Genomic DNA, 15,455 nt, shown 5'->3' with positions numbered 1-15,455 from the left:
TCATACGACCGCGATTATCGCCAAAGTACAGAGCCGCAATAAAATCCTCAAGTCGCTAGCCGGCAGCACATGGGGAAAAGACAAAGAAACGTTGTTGGCAACATACAAGGCAATCGGCCGGCCGGTCCTCAATTACGCAGCCCCCATATGGTCGCCTGGATGCAGTGGTACGCAGATGAGGAAACTACAGACCTGTGTCAGAACACTGCATTCCGGACCACTACAGGATGCCTTTTGATGTCTCCCATTGAACACCTACACAGTGAGACGCTTATGCTCCCAGTTAAGGAGCATAATGAACTCCTCTCCAGGCAGTTCCTGCTGGGATGCTTTCAGAAATCACCCCTGCAGTCATCTGCTTGGAGCGGAACCGCCTCCTAGGAGCATCAAAAGGTCATTCTTGGATTACGTCGACGACGTCGTACAGTACGCCGACCGGACTTCGGACGCAACTAACTTCAGACAGGTACTGACCGCCATTCACAGCGGAGCCATTAACACCTTCACCGACTCCCTTCCCGTGAATGGCGTTCTTGGAGTTAAACCACCACCCATCGCAGACGAAGAGCTCCAGCTGCCGCGAGAAACGCGTGTGACCCTTGCACAACTTCGTTCTGGATACTGTAGCAGGTTAAACTCCTACTTATCCAGAATAGACCCTGACATACCCGACGTATGTCCTGCATGCAACGAGTCTCCGCATGATACTGACCACCTCTTTGCATGCCCCACAAACCCCACCCATCTAACACCCTTCTCCCTTTGGTCCGACCCCGTCGAAACAGCACGTTTCTTGGGCCTACCGTTAGATGACATCGACGACAACACAAATGACATTTACCATCCCAACGGGGATTAGATTTCCGTTAAAACAACAACAACAACCACTTTTTACCGTTATTCCGCTAGACATTATTCCATCAAAACTTTCTGGTTTCTTGGCGAAAAACCGCGACTAGTAATTTTCACAAGCTTCTCTTGAAGCCATCTTTACTCTATTAAGAGAGTTCTGCATTGACCGAAACAAATGATAGTCCGATGGTGCAAGGTTAGGGCTGTATGGTGAGTGCATTAAAATTCCCAGCCAATCTCTCCGCGTTTTTGCCAAGTCATTAAGGATGTGGGTGGTCTAGGGTTGTCCTGATGGAAGCCGAAGCCTTTTCTGTTGATCACTTCTGGCCGTTTTTCTCGATTACTTGCTTCAACCGCATCTGTTGTTAACAGTAAAATGTAGAATTAATCGTTCGATCAGGCTGGAGCAGCTCATAGTGTGATTCCTTTTCAAACATTATTGTCGTATTTGATCCATTTTCGTCTCCTGTTACCATTTGCTTGAGAAATGGTTCGATTTCATTTCATTTCAGCAAAGAATCGTAGATGTTAATTCGGTACAATAAACTTTTCACAGACAATTCATGTGGTACCCAAACATTGAGCTTCTTTTTGTAGCCACGCTTTTTTAAATGGTTCAAAACCGTTTGACGATGAGTGTTGAGTACCTTAGCGATGTGATGGCTGCTTATGTGACGGTCCTGGTCAATCTTTTCCATAATACTACTACTCTACTTTTTCAACGATAGGTCGACCAGCGAGGTACATCTTTCACCTCGAAATTTCCGGAACGGAAGCAAGAGAACCATTCTTGTGCTACACGAGCTAATACAGCATCGTCTCCGTAAGTTTTACAAATTTCATTGGGTACTTCCGTGGCATTCTTCCCTTTTTATACAAAAATTTCAAAATATAGCAAATGTCTTCATTATTTTAACTTTTTTTTATTTATGGTTAAATGAAACTTAAAATCTCACCTTTCCAACACTATAAGGTATGACACAATGTGATTGGTAACGCTGGAGATATACGACTGCAACGACATCTATTGAAACCCAACATAGATAGATAGATAGATAAACCCAACCGGTTTGAATCTTAATATTAAGTATATGAGGAAAAGTATATATCCGACTTAATCTATTTAAAGTACATTGACATAATAGGGGTATTCAGACCAGCTTTGTTAATTCGTTAGTCGTTACTCAGTAGTTTTTTACGTGGGTTTTGATTTTGTAAAATTAACAGATTATCGTTTTACCGAGTAACGAACTACCAGATTAACAACAAACCCCTATTGTTATTAGAAATATAAGCTCTGTGAATTTCATTTAGATAACTCACAAATTGACGGATACTGTATATTCGGTATAAGTCAGCCGGAAGTACCAAAATTTTTATACTTAGTATATGAGGACACTATTGGCATAAACAGATTTCGTCTGAATTTAAAACAAATATAGTATCTTACAGGTTGACTCATGTTTTCGGTAAAATGTTAACCAAAGAAACTGAGGTTCACATATGTATTACCTTTCTGGACTCTTAAAAAGTTGCAGCTTAATTCTGGAAATATTTGAACTAGAGATGGCATACCTTAAGGACATTATTTTTGGAAAGTTATATTCATAGCCACTTGACTTATATACTATAAAAACAATGAATCTGTCAAAATATTTTTTTTTTTGTTATTTGAAAAATAAGCTTGGTTAGTTCGATTGTAACCATTTCCGCAGTGTAAGATGGACATGTCAATATAACCCTGTGTACCGAATTTGAAATTGGACAGGTATATCCTGAGATATAGAATTTCACATAAAGAAGACTGGTGAAATTAATTTTATTTAAATATATAAAAGATAATTCCAACACCTTTCTGCTTGTGCAAAACAACTCATGGAAGCAATATACCAATGTTTTGTGGTCCAACTAACAAATCGCAACGAGAGGAATGGGAAAAAGTATGTCGCGTGTAGCACAGTTTGACATCGAGGAAAAAATTAGACGGGTTAATATAAATATGTAAATACATGAATTGATTACTACATTTTGGTGTTGTCGACTTGAAAGCGAGTTCCTCATATGTAACTGCAGCGTAACGGGGCATCTCGACAGGATAAAATCTATGTCTTGCAAACTGTCAAATCTATTGCTATTGCCATTGCCAAATCTGTATGTTTGCATTTGTTATCATAAGATAATCATTTGCGCAAAGGCGTAGGGTAGGTAGGTTCGAGCTGATGTAGCGCATGCTTTGAGCTCTTGAAAAATTTATTTTATCATTTGCGAAGGTAGCATTTGGGTAGGTAGCTGATGTAGCCCATGTTTTGAGCCCTTGAACTGTTTAAATCTTTTATGTGGAAAATAAAAAAAGGATAAAGATCCTTTTGTTTACAAATGTATTTCTGGGAAAAATGAAATAATAACAAAGGATAAAGATCCTTTTTTTTTACAAATGTATATTTCTGGGAAAAATAAGATAATAAGAAAAAGATCCTTTTTTTACAAACGTATTTCTGGGAAAAATAAGAATTCATATTTTTGGACTACTATGTCATAATTGTGGCATACATTTTATATACCAATTAAAACAATACATTTAAAATGAGCAATAATATTTAAGATTTCGCTTATTCCCAAACCAATTTGCATAATTTTTCTGTAAATTAACAATATTAAACTAAATAATAATTTTTTGAAAAAATATTATTTTAAAAATGTAGGTACTTTATTTTTATAATATAACACAACCGTCTCAATGCTCGCTCTTCTAATTAGAACTTACAAAAATGTTGGCTGGGTTGTATTGGTTTCAGTTTTTATGGAAAATTGAGCAAAAACACTGATTTTTGGTCATTTTCAAAGGGCTCCCTACAGGTCTATAGGGGCTCTAGGGGTCAAGGGTGGGTTTATTAAAAAGTTCGATCCTTCCTCTTTCCAATAAGGGGGCGTGAGGGGGGGTAGCCCCCCCTGTTTTTCTCCATAAACGATACTTAACCGGCGCGATACTAAACATTTCCCAAAGTGAATTTGTGAACCGATTTTTATAAAATATGTTTTAAAATAAAGTTCGATAATTTAAGCATACATGTGTGTTTAAAATTTTCAATTTGGTTCTTTCGTTTAGGTACAGTGAACCAACATTAACCGGCGCGATACTAAACCCGACCCGAGTGGACATTAGGTTTGAGTTATTTTACAGTGTTAAGACTAAAACTGATGAAGTGCGCATACGAAAAGTCTTTGTGATCACTCAAATTCATTGGAACTTCTAACGCCAAATAAGTCAAAATTTTATTGACATTTAATTGCTTTTTAAAAAGGTCTTTTTGTATACACATACGTTTTTTTGTTTCCATAGGGAAGAATTTTGTCCTTTACTAAATGAGATGAAGGAACATTTCCACAAACTAGAGCCAAAAACGCAACTCCGAAAATTTAATTTAACGTTGGGATGGCGTAACTTACGATATTAATAGTTATATTTTAAATAACATGAACATGCACTTGGTAGCAGATAAGCGTAAAAACTGTTTTGTGGAATAGATTTGATTTCAAAACTCATTTAAAATTCAATTGATTTGAAAACCATTATAGGGGCTTTATTTACAAATAATTTCTTTAGATTTTATTTTTATAGCTTAGTCTATTTATTACAATCTATTTTAGTCTCTATGTGTTTATATGTACAGTCAAATTCTTAGTAGTGCTAGGCATTCATTTAGTATCTGTGAATACTTTTTTATTACAACTTTTTGTTGGGATACATTTCAAAATCAGTTAGCTTCAGCTGTTGACATGAAAACATGAATAACTTGTTTTGCTTGGCTTGTTGGTTTTGTTACAATTGCGGGACTCTTTATTTGCACAACCTTTTCGGTCAGTCAAAATCTTAGTAGTGCGTGAAAGTGTTTGAAAAATTAAAAGTATCTGAAATTTTTTGTGAAAATTTGACAATAACGGTGAAATTCATTTATTTAATTGAAGTTTTCAGTTTTAATGTTAAAATTTTACTTTTATTCATTTAGAAAACTTATGTCGGAGTCCAAAATATTCTTAGTTGCTCACCCACAATGTCTAGAGTACACTGACATCAACCGCATAGAAAATTTGTGGACTGATGACAAGGAGACAGTAACTCGATGTAAGTCGACATCGACCACGCCCACGCAACTATGGGAGGCTGTGAAAAACGTATAGGAGTCGTATTTCCAGCGAAAGATGCCAAAAACATGTTGACTCAATGCCACCACGCTGTGCTTCAATACTAAAAGTAAAAAAAAATATATGTACCTTTTTGTCGAAATTTCGGGTTTAATTTGTTACACTACAAAGTTTTGGCCGCCGAAATATCTCATAATTTTTTCATATATTTATAATTTATTGAAATTAGTTAAACAATGAATTTTTTTGTGATTTGTTTTACTTACTGTTAAGGCTTTTATTCCTCATTTATCAATTTTATCTTATCTTATCTTATGGTAAAAAATATTTTTTTTATAAAAGCGATATCTTATAGTTTATATAGTTATATATAGTTATACAAGTCGTCTTTAGAAATCAGCATCTAACGTAAAAACATGATCCATACGACTAGCAGTTACGCCAAATTTCTGGTATTCACCCACTTTCTTTTCAAAGAAGTTCGTTTTTCCGTCTAATGAAATAAGTTCCATGAAACTGAAAGGGTTCGGTGTGTTGTAGATCTGAAAAGATTATCAAAAAAATTATCAAGACTACCTACTTCAATGAATGGGTTTAATATTACTTTTCCCACTCCTAGCTCGACAAGCAAACGATCAGCCACAAATTCGATATAATCGGACATTAGTTTGCAATTCATACCGATTAAATTCACCGGCAAAGCGTCAGTTAAGAATTCCTGCTCAATTTTAACAGCTTCAGAAATTATTTCAACAATTCGCTCATTACTTGGTTTTTGTATTAAATGTTGGAACATCAAACATGCGAAGTCACAATGAAGTCCCTCATCTCGTGAAATTAGTTCATTGGAAAATGTCAAGCCTGGCATTAAACCACGTTTCTTAAGCCAGAAGATCGAAGCAAAACTGCCACTGAAGAAAATACCTTCAACGGCAGCAAATGCAATTACACGTTCACCAAAGTTGGCCGACTTCGAGGAAATCCAAGCAAGCGCCCAATCTGCCTTACGCTTTACGGCAGGCATTGTCTCTATAGCATTGAATAAGTAATTCCTTTGTTTCGAGTCCTTAATATATGTATCAATTAATATGCTATACATTTCAGAATGCACATTCTCCATCGCAATTTGAAATCCATAGAAGCAACGTGCCTCTGTCACTTGGACTTCCTGGCAGAAGCGTTCAACTACATTTTCATTCACAATACCATCAGATGCGGCGAAAAAGGCTAACACGTGTGAAATAAAATGTCGTTCATTATCAGTTAGACGTGCCCAATCATCCATATCTTTAGAAAGATCTACTTCCCCTACTGTCCAGAACGATGCTTCTGCCTGCAATATATAAATATGGCCAAAAAAATAAGTTTGAATAAACAAATACATGTAAATAAGTTGGTGAGCACTAGCTTATATTATAACGATTAGAATTACAACACAGTTTCAGATAAAATTCAAAATAAGTATAAAAGGTAATAAAAAAGAGCTTTATGTAAAACTGAAGTTTTTTTATCTTCCTTCCGAACTTATTATAAAGTTTTCGTAGCATACAACTTTTCGCAATAAAAATAGATTTACATAAATTTCGTAAAAAAAAAACAAATTGAGTTAAGTACTTATCAAACAATAAACGCGCGAGCGGGAATTATTTTGCGCCAACACATATGCTTTGCGCGCCAAATTATACGTGCTAGATATGGTTTAGTATACCATAAGTTAAAGTTATGAATCATATCATGTATAAGTATTTGTTAATAATGAAAATTGCTCCCCCCTCATTGTCTCAAATAAGAATGCTGCAAAACTGCACCTTTCTCTTGAAAATGGACATGTTTAAACATGCTCATCACGTCGACGTCAAAGCCGATTAAAAAATCTACATCGAATTATACACACACATACGTATTTTATTTAACATAAATTTATCTATACGCTATCCTAGATTTAAATTACATATGTACATACCTTTTTGTACATTTGCCATATATCGGGATACTCAATTGGCATGATTACGAAACGACGTGGATTTTCTTTCAGTAATGGTTCAATTGATGGGTCAAATGGTGCTGCAGGTTTATTAGCTATTGTTACTTTTTCAACTGATGTTGAATCCTGCTGTTTGGAAGCTAAATTCTCATCACCGATCGACATTTTACGAATATTATTCACGTCTGTCAAAATTTTTCTAGGGCTCTGTAAATAAACAATTAGAAATGAATACAAAATAAAAAAAAACATATTATTATAGTTGCACTTATTGAATTGACAAAACCGCCAATCTGTACTAAAACAGCCAAAAATTCTCTTACCTTCAGTGAAAATTTTTCCAGATTTTCTGTGATGTTTTCTTTACCAGAGAATTCCATTTTATATTTAATAATGTGGTAATGACTAATATAATACACTTGTAAAATTCTTTTAATTGTAAAACACAGTCCGACTATACCATTAACACAATTTACTCGACGTCAGAAAACTATTTGAAGCGAAACCCATTGCCTACCTCCTCTTATAGGGGATTCCACAAAGGTTGCAGTCGACCGCACGTTTCGGCGGGAAATACTTTGTTGTTGTCCACTGTACTTGTTTACGAATGTATGAGGGAGAAGGTGAATAAAAAGGCGAATTGTCATGTGCGGTGTAGAGGTGAAAATATCCAGATCAGAGAACGTATGTATATGAAATTGTAAAGTCTCCACAAAAAATTCATTTAAAACTGTACTATTTTTATAGGTAAGAAATTACAAATGTTGTAATACGCTTTCGTACTGCAAATTCAAAGTTTAGAAATTTGATGGTCATTGTTTTTACATATTTAGTAATTACATACAAATTTTACGTTTTTATTTCTGCTAATATATACGACAAAGGCACATGTTATTAAAATTCAAAAGTTCTGAATTATGATATTTTATTAACCCTCTTTATGTGCTCTATATGTTAGTAATTTTGGAATATTAATATTTTACATACTTATCGAAATCTTCAGAAATTTGTATAACGAACAAATGCTGAAATTTATATATTTTGTTTATTATAAAATATGAGGATATATATATCAACACCTTATTCTAAATTGCCTTTTTTAAATAGGAGAAACATTCATTTTGGAAAACATTTAATAAAAATTAATTTTCTTGTTTAGAAATCCCTGTATTATTACTGAACGTGTTGTGCAAAATTTGATATTTCACTTAACAATCAACTCTGTTAATCGTATAGGTGCCATTTTGTTTTCATTGTATTATATTCGTTTCACTTTTTCTTGTTACATTCAGCTTTATAAATAATATTTTTCTCTTTTTACTGCATCGATTAACTTCGTGTTTTTCAATGTTGCAATGTTGAAAAATTTCCCGATTGTTCGAACTTGTGTCACAAAAATGAAACTAATTTTTCTCCATTTCTGTTATATTAATTTTTGTAATTTCATTAAATGAGTAGGTTAAGACTGTGTAAACTTTATTTGTATCAATTTTCTTTGAATTCCAAGAGGTTGTTAATATAAATTCTCAATTTATAGGGTAATTTTACGTGTTTGATTGGCATTACTGAATTGCCATCGGGTCCAATCGTCACTTGTGTTTTAAAGGCGTTGTTCATCATCATTTTCGGGCTATTCGTGTGAAAAGTAATAAATTTATCGGAGAAAACGATTTAAAATAAATTTAATTTTGCAGGAATTTGCCTACAAAGAAAATACTGGTAGGAAGGCAATTTAATAGGACCATTCACATTTTTTTGTCCCAGTTGTCGATTTTGTCGAGTGTGCGACTGTAAAATACTTCAAATTGTGTAAGTGAAAATTGTGAACCTCAAACAGTAGAAACAAATTTTCAATTGTCAATAGATGAAATCAATTTCTACAATTATTTCGGGGTGCGGGTATGAGTGATTAGAAAAAATTCCACATAAGAAACTGCGAATGGGCGATGACAATGATTGCTGAGTTGTGGTAATAATGAAGGTGATTATTGTGATGTTAGATGTGCTGGCGATTGCGATGACGTCCGCGATGGTTCCGTTTCGCGGAGGGTTCCAAAAGAGTTATTTTTTGCTGGGGTTGCCATTTAGGATCGTCGAAAAGTTTGATGAATACCTTGTAATCCTTAATGAGTTCAGGAAATTGGGTTATGTTTTTGATAAGAGAAAATTATTTTAACATTGGTGTTAATGTTGTCGATTTAATTAACAATTAATACTAAACAGAATGGAAGTCACTAGTAACACCTATCATCCCACAAAATATTACCGCCCAATAAAATGATTTTGCATGTACACAACCTTAGAAACAGTTAAAAATATCAACTCTTGCATATACTATATAAGCATATGTAGAATTATTGTTTCCAACAAAGTGATTTATTTTGTGATGTCATTTTTTACAGAACCAATGACGACGATTCGAAAAAAGTTGGTGATTGTCGGCGATGGTGCCTGTGGTAAGACTTGTCTTCTAATTGTTTTTAGTAAAGATCAGTTTCCCGAGGTATATGTTCCAACGGTTTTTGAAAACTACGTTGCGGATATTGAAGTTGACGGTAAACAAGTAAGTTGGAATATAAATATCAAAAGTAAGAGTATTTTATAAATTTATAATATTTTATGTATTAAAATAAATACTTATGTATATCTAACACAGTAAAATGAAGTAAAGTTTTTTTTTCGTTTTTAAAGTTTGTTAATGTGATTACTCTATATGTTATTACAACACCTACACCGACAATTTTTTTTTTTGAAAAGTTACTGTTTATAAAATCTAAATATTAAAAATATGTTAATTAAAATTGATTTTGTGAAATCGACGTTAGCAGATTTATTAAATATTTTAAAACAAGTCTGTAAACTTGTCAAGTATCTTAAATATTTGTCAAAAAACGCATATAGTAATATACTTGAAATAAAACCTAACTAAACTTATATTTGAGCATTTTCACATACCTTCTTACTCCCTATAGCTTTATTTATACATTGCTAAACAGTATTCCTTAGGATTTTAATAGCAAAATAATTATATTTGCACTAATTAACATTTTTTTTACTATCAATTTAGGTTGAGTTGGCCTTATGGGACACTGCTGGGCAAGAAGATTATGACAGACTTCGACCATTAAGTTACCCAGATACGGATGTCATTCTGATGTGCTTTTCGGTGGATTCGCCTGATTCATTAGAGAATATTCCCGAAAAATGGACTCCAGAGGTTAATCTATTGTTTCGTAGTAATAGCGTATTAACGAGATTCCAAAATATTTTTAGGTTAAACATTTTTGTCCAAATGTTCCCATAATTTTGGTGGGCAATAAAAAGGATTTGCGAAATGATCCCAACACTATTCGTGTATGTTATGAAATCGAAATTTGTTCAAATAAAGGTGTAATTTTTGTATAACTTTTAGGATCTGGCCAAAATGAAACAGGAGCCTGTTAAGCCTCAGGAGGGTCGTGCTATGGCTGAGAAAATCAATGCCTTTGCTTATTTGGAATGTTCAGCTAAGTCTAAGGAAGGTGTAAGAGATGTCTTCGAAACGGCTACCAGGGCTGCATTACAAGTCAAGAAGAGGAAGAAGACCAAATGCCTTTTGCTCTAAAAGAGCAAGCCTATACAAAACATGTTACACGTAAAACAAGGCAAAACCACGCACTCCCGATTTTTTTATTTCCTCTTTTTAAACGAGCGTCATCAAATGTTTTTGATTGAATTCTTGATCATGATTAATTGATTATTAATTAATAATCGTATTTTATTTAAATGAAACTATTATATATTGTAAACATGTATTTAGCAGTAAACGAATAATGTAGAAATCTAATTATACACTATGCATTGGAGGAAAAAATATTTGAGAGATCCTGATAATTAAGAATCAAAAAAAAAACGGCAATTGGGAACTGTAGGTTTTAAAATAGGAGAGGTATTTGTGGGTTAAAAAGTGGGAACTGCAACAAATCTGCAAAATCTGCATGCATACACGCACATATGCACAAACACGAGAGTGCAAGCAGCAAGAAAATCATTTCTAAATATCAAAACAATATTTTTGAATGCATTAGTATAGATTTTGTTGTCTCCATTTTTTGTTTTTGAAATACAATAAGTAATATAAAAACAAAAGAATAAACAACCACCAAAAACAACAAAAAATAAGTATTTGTGAATTTTGCTACATTTTACTACCAGTAATAAATACTAAGAAGATCGATGGTAATAATTTTGTAATATTTAAAACAAAACACGAAACCTACCATTTTGAAGAAAAATGTCTTATATAAAAATTTTAAAACTACGGTTTATATAAACAACAAAATATAATATATAAAAAATCGACGCATCCATTTTTCCAGATAACTTAATGTTTAGCAATGAGACCATCTAAAAAAAAACATAAGTATTTTAATAATAAATAAAACGAATAAAAATATAAGAGACTAAAGCTCTGTTTAAGAGTTTATGTATTTCTTTGAAAAAGCTTAGGTTTTAGTTTTTTCGAAATCAATTCTAATTTTTTCAAATTGATGCATTTAATTTCAAATGTAAAATTGTGTAATAAAAATAAAATATTCAACAAAAAATTGCTCTATTATATTATTAAAGCTTTAAAGACTAGTGAAGTGGGCCGGGTGTTGTAGTTTATCAATAATCTGTGTTTTATTACACGATTACTTCGAGGAACAAAGTCATCGGCTGTAGAGGTATACAATTTTTTAAATTCAAACTTTTAATTTTCATTGACTATACATATATTTATATCGAATTGGGTTATGAAAATTTTTTCAACGTATATCTTCAGGGTTTATATTGGAAATTAAATCGGGTAGCGTTTTAACATAGGGTTCGGTTGTTATAAACATAATTAGAACCGTGAATTATAATTTTTGCATGAAATTATGAATTAATATTTTTTTTATTGATATACATATGTATATTGGATACAAATAAATTATTTGTGTCAGAGGCACATATTTTATATAAGTGGGCTGTAGATAAATTTCAATTTCCAACAGTTCTATATATTTACATTTGTACAATGTATAATTGTACAAAAAAAAACTTTTAATTGTGTAAAATTTACATATATCTATAAGTAATATGTAGTATATATTTATTTAAAACAAACATACAAACATATATACATATATAATAATATATAAATTGCTACTCGTCGTTGGAATTGAATGGAAAATACTTGTGGTGACTCATACCAGAAAAAGGTATCAATCGCTGACCGGTATTGTAGTCATCAATTATTTTCATATCATCGTTTTTTATTTCAAAATCGAAAATTGCAAAATTTTCCGCTATGCGACTCTTGGAAACCGATTTTGGAATCGGTATAGCGCCCAATTGTACCAGATAACGTAAACATATTTGTGCTGGTGTTTTTCCATATTTTTTAGATAAATCCTTTGCAGTACTATCGTAAAGGAATGGTGGCCACTGTTGATCTGGCTTGGGCCGTGCTAAAGGGCAATACGCTGTGATAACAATATCACATTGTTTTGAAAACGCAATTAGTTTTTTTTGATTAAAGCCTGGGTGGCACTCCACCTGGTTGACTAAAGGACGTATGCGACACTCTTGTAATATGCGCTGTGTTTGTTGCTTATTGAAGTTAGAAAGACCAATTCCGATTACTAAGCCCAAATCCACTAACTTCTCCATAGCTCGCCAAGTATCCAGGTAGTCTACATCGGAGAGTTCTAATGTTCCGTGTACATTATCGTCACCTTTGTGAATTTGACCTACAGGAAAGTGCATCAGATATAAATCGATGTAGCTTAATCCCAGATTGGAGAGACTTTTGCGACAAGCATGCTCCACTAATTGTGGATCGTGATGAATGCCACCCAATTTTGTGACAACAAATATGTCTTCACGATTAACGATACCTTCAGCAATCTTTGAATTGATAGCACTTCCAACTTCCTTTTCATTTTCATATACGAATGCTGTGTCGATATGTCTGTAACCTAAATCTATCGCATCTTTTACCGAACGCTCTGCATCTGATTCATGCGATCGCCAAGTGCCGAGACCGATTGCTGGAATCTGCTGACCATTGCTAAGTTTAATTCTTGGCGCTAAAGAAACCATTTGATACAATTTCACAATTTTTTTATGGCTAAGGCAAGTTGATATCGACGTAATATTTATGTTATTATTGCGATACACTTTTCGACACGGAGTGACTTGGTAAAGTATATACATACGTATTTATATAAGCCGATCTAAAGATTATAATCAGGCGAATTCAATTATTTTCACTGAAAGTTTTTCGCGCTGAGCGACAACAGAGAGCGTCTAATACATAGTTGGAGCAGATCTTTGAATAAAAATATAAGGTTTGTTTTCAAAGTGCCAGTATATATATGTAGGTATCAGAAAGAAGAAGAATGTGAAAATGCGATGTACATATGTACATACTTATGTATGTATCAAAAATAATTGTTTGCCATTGCTCCATTCGTATAAACGGTTTTGCACACATCTAGCTTTTCAGTTATAATTTTTCATAATGGAAAATATCAAAACTGAAATTAAATTATTAACAATAGTTTACCTTTTATTGAAAAATTATATTCGACTGAAATTTCGAGTTAGTTTAAGAGTATTTCTAATAAATTCAAGTTTATTTTTACTACTTCTCTTTTTTCTTTATTGGCGTAGACACTGTCTACGCGGTCATAGCGGTTTCTTTTTCGCCTTTTGGCGACAATTAGAGATTCCAAGTGTGGTCAGATCCTTCTCCACCTGGTCTTTGAGTGATACTTAAACGAGTTTGGTCTTTGTTCGTCGTGAGAGGATTTTACTTCTCAATTGCCTACAAGGTCCGAACAACTGTTGCGTTGGATCTTGAAGCTGAACTCGATTCAGCTCTGCAGCTCGAAGTCCCTCCATAAGGAGTCGCCTTGTCTGAAACCTCGTTTGGTATCGAACGGCTCGGAGAGGTCTTTCCCTCTCCTGACTGAACTTTTGGTATTGCGCAAATTCAGACATTTTCTTTTCATGCTGTCAAATGCCTAAATCTATCTAAAGCAGCTTTGAGATCAACGAAGAGGTGGTGAGTGTCGATCCTCTTTTCACTGGTCTTTTCCAAGATTTGGCGCATGGTGAATATTTGGTCAAATGTTGATTTTCCAGGTTTAGAGCCACACCAATAAGTTTGTCGACAGTGGGCTTTAATCTTTCACACAATACGCTCGCTTATGGTAGCTTATGGTATGGTAGGTGGCAGGTAGCTTATGGAGGTAGTTGACGCAGACTGTGAGGTCTCCCTTTTTGTGGATTGGGCAAAGCACATTTAAGCTCCAATCGTCGAGCATGCTTTCGTTCGACTATATTCTACAAAGAAGCTGATGCTTGCTCCTTATCAGCTTTTCGCCGCCGTATTTGAATAGCGTGACCGGCAATAAATTGTCTGTTTTCTCACTACTGCGACACGACACTCCTCATCGTACCTGCAGTTCTTTTACATTTTTCGAAAAACAATGGTTTCGTTTGTAGCTGTACGCAAAGTGCTTGAAATACCGTCCCACAGTTCCCTTATACCAAGTTGCTGACGAGTGCTCTCAGAGAGCAGGAGTACAAGTTGAGTAGTAAATCGTTCGGCTGTCTGTTGTGAATGCAGCTTCTCGACGCTGAAGCTTCCTTGTGCTTGTTGACGTGCGTCTTTTGCTGCACAGAGGCGAGTGCATATCTTGGCTGTAACAAGATAGTGGTCATAGTCAATGTGAGGACCTTAGACAGCCAGGTAGCTTAATGAATTTTTCTATGCTGGAATGCAGTACTACATATAACCATATTTCGGGCCTCAGCGAAGTCTATCAGTCTTAACCCATTTGCGAATGTTTCATCATGGAGGCTGAATTTACCGAACGTTGGGCCGAAGATACATTTTTCGTTCATCTTGGCGTAAAAGTCGCCAAGCACGATTTTGACATCGTGGCGGGGGAAGCAATGATAGGTGGGCTCCAACCATCCAAATCAGCGATATGTTGAGAATTTCGCTTTGATGCGGATTGTGGCTAGGCGCTCATCCACCAGGGTGAAGATACCTTCTTTGCCCACCCTTTACATGGTCATGGTAGCAAATGCCACAAGGACCTCCTCGCTTCAGTCCTTGCCCCGTCCATAACATTTCTTGGACGGCAGTGATGTCAGCCTTTACTCTAACAAGGACATAAATCAGCTGGGCAGAGGCACCTTCTCAATTAAAGGCCCGGATATTCCAATTCTCTTCTCATTTGCACAATAAAAAAGGATTGCATTGGTTATTTTTTTTGAAGCGCGGCGCGGAAAAAAAATAACCATGGCAACACTTTTTTTATTGGGCAAATGCAGAGAATTGTAACTAAAATAAAATAATTAAAATAAAGCTTTATTTACAACAAATATTAAAAAATTAATATACAGAAACGTTATAGTGAAGTGTTAGCAAGTGAAAGTGCATAATATAAGTGAA

The 15,455-nt window shown here is 34.4% G+C and overlaps 3 protein-coding genes across 5 annotated transcripts; 1 reads left to right on the top strand and 2 right to left on the bottom strand.

The window, feature by feature from the left end:
- Positions 1–5,232: 5,232 nt before the first annotated feature.
- LOC120781249 (ribonucleoside-diphosphate reductase subunit M2) lies at positions 5,233–7,494 on the bottom strand. The gene is made up of 4 exons (XM_040113397.1): positions 7,303–7,494; positions 6,959–7,186; positions 5,600–6,328; positions 5,233–5,537 (listed from the first exon to the last, which is right to left on the bottom strand). Exons 1-4 carry the CDS (start codon positions 7,357–7,359, stop codon positions 5,385–5,387), a joined length of 1,167 nt encoding a protein of 388 aa, XP_039969331.1. The 5' UTR covers positions 7,360–7,494; the 3' UTR covers positions 5,233–5,384.
- A 1,063-nt stretch (positions 7,495–8,557) lies between these two features.
- Positions 8,558–11,417, top strand: LOC120781251 (ras-like GTP-binding protein Rho1). Of its 3 annotated transcripts, XM_040113400.1 has the most exons (6): positions 8,558–8,615; positions 8,674–8,788; positions 9,382–9,542; positions 10,047–10,196; positions 10,253–10,333; positions 10,392–11,417. In XM_040113400.1, the coding sequence occupies exons 3-6, from the start codon at positions 9,387–9,389 to the stop codon at positions 10,581–10,583; spliced, it is 579 nt and encodes a 192-aa protein (XP_039969334.1). In that variant the 5' UTR covers positions 8,558–8,615; positions 8,674–8,788; positions 9,382–9,386; the 3' UTR covers positions 10,584–11,417. The 3 variants fall into 3 exon arrangements, with proteins under 3 accessions (XP_039969334.1, XP_039969335.1, XP_039969333.1); XM_040113401.1 differs by having other exon boundaries at positions 8,572–8,698; XM_040113399.1 differs by having other exon boundaries at positions 8,573–8,788.
- Positions 11,418–12,110: 693 nt separating this feature from the next.
- Positions 12,111–13,318, bottom strand: LOC120781280 (aldo-keto reductase family 1 member B1). The gene has a single exon (XM_040113476.1). The coding sequence runs from the start codon at positions 13,199–13,201 to the stop codon at positions 12,149–12,151; it is 1,053 nt and encodes a 350-aa protein (XP_039969410.1). The 5' UTR covers positions 13,202–13,318; the 3' UTR covers positions 12,111–12,148.
- Positions 13,319–15,455: the final 2,137 nt, after the last annotated feature.

This window comes from Bactrocera tryoni, unplaced genomic scaffold, assembly GCF_016617805.1.
Source record: "Bactrocera tryoni isolate S06 unplaced genomic scaffold, CSIRO_BtryS06_freeze2 scaffold_517, whole genome shotgun sequence".
NCBI classification, from domain to species: Eukaryota; Metazoa; Arthropoda; class Insecta; order Diptera; family Tephritidae; genus Bactrocera; species Bactrocera tryoni.
The sequence above is the reverse complement of the archived record's forward strand: the minus strand, read 5'-3'. Positions and strand labels throughout refer to the sequence as shown.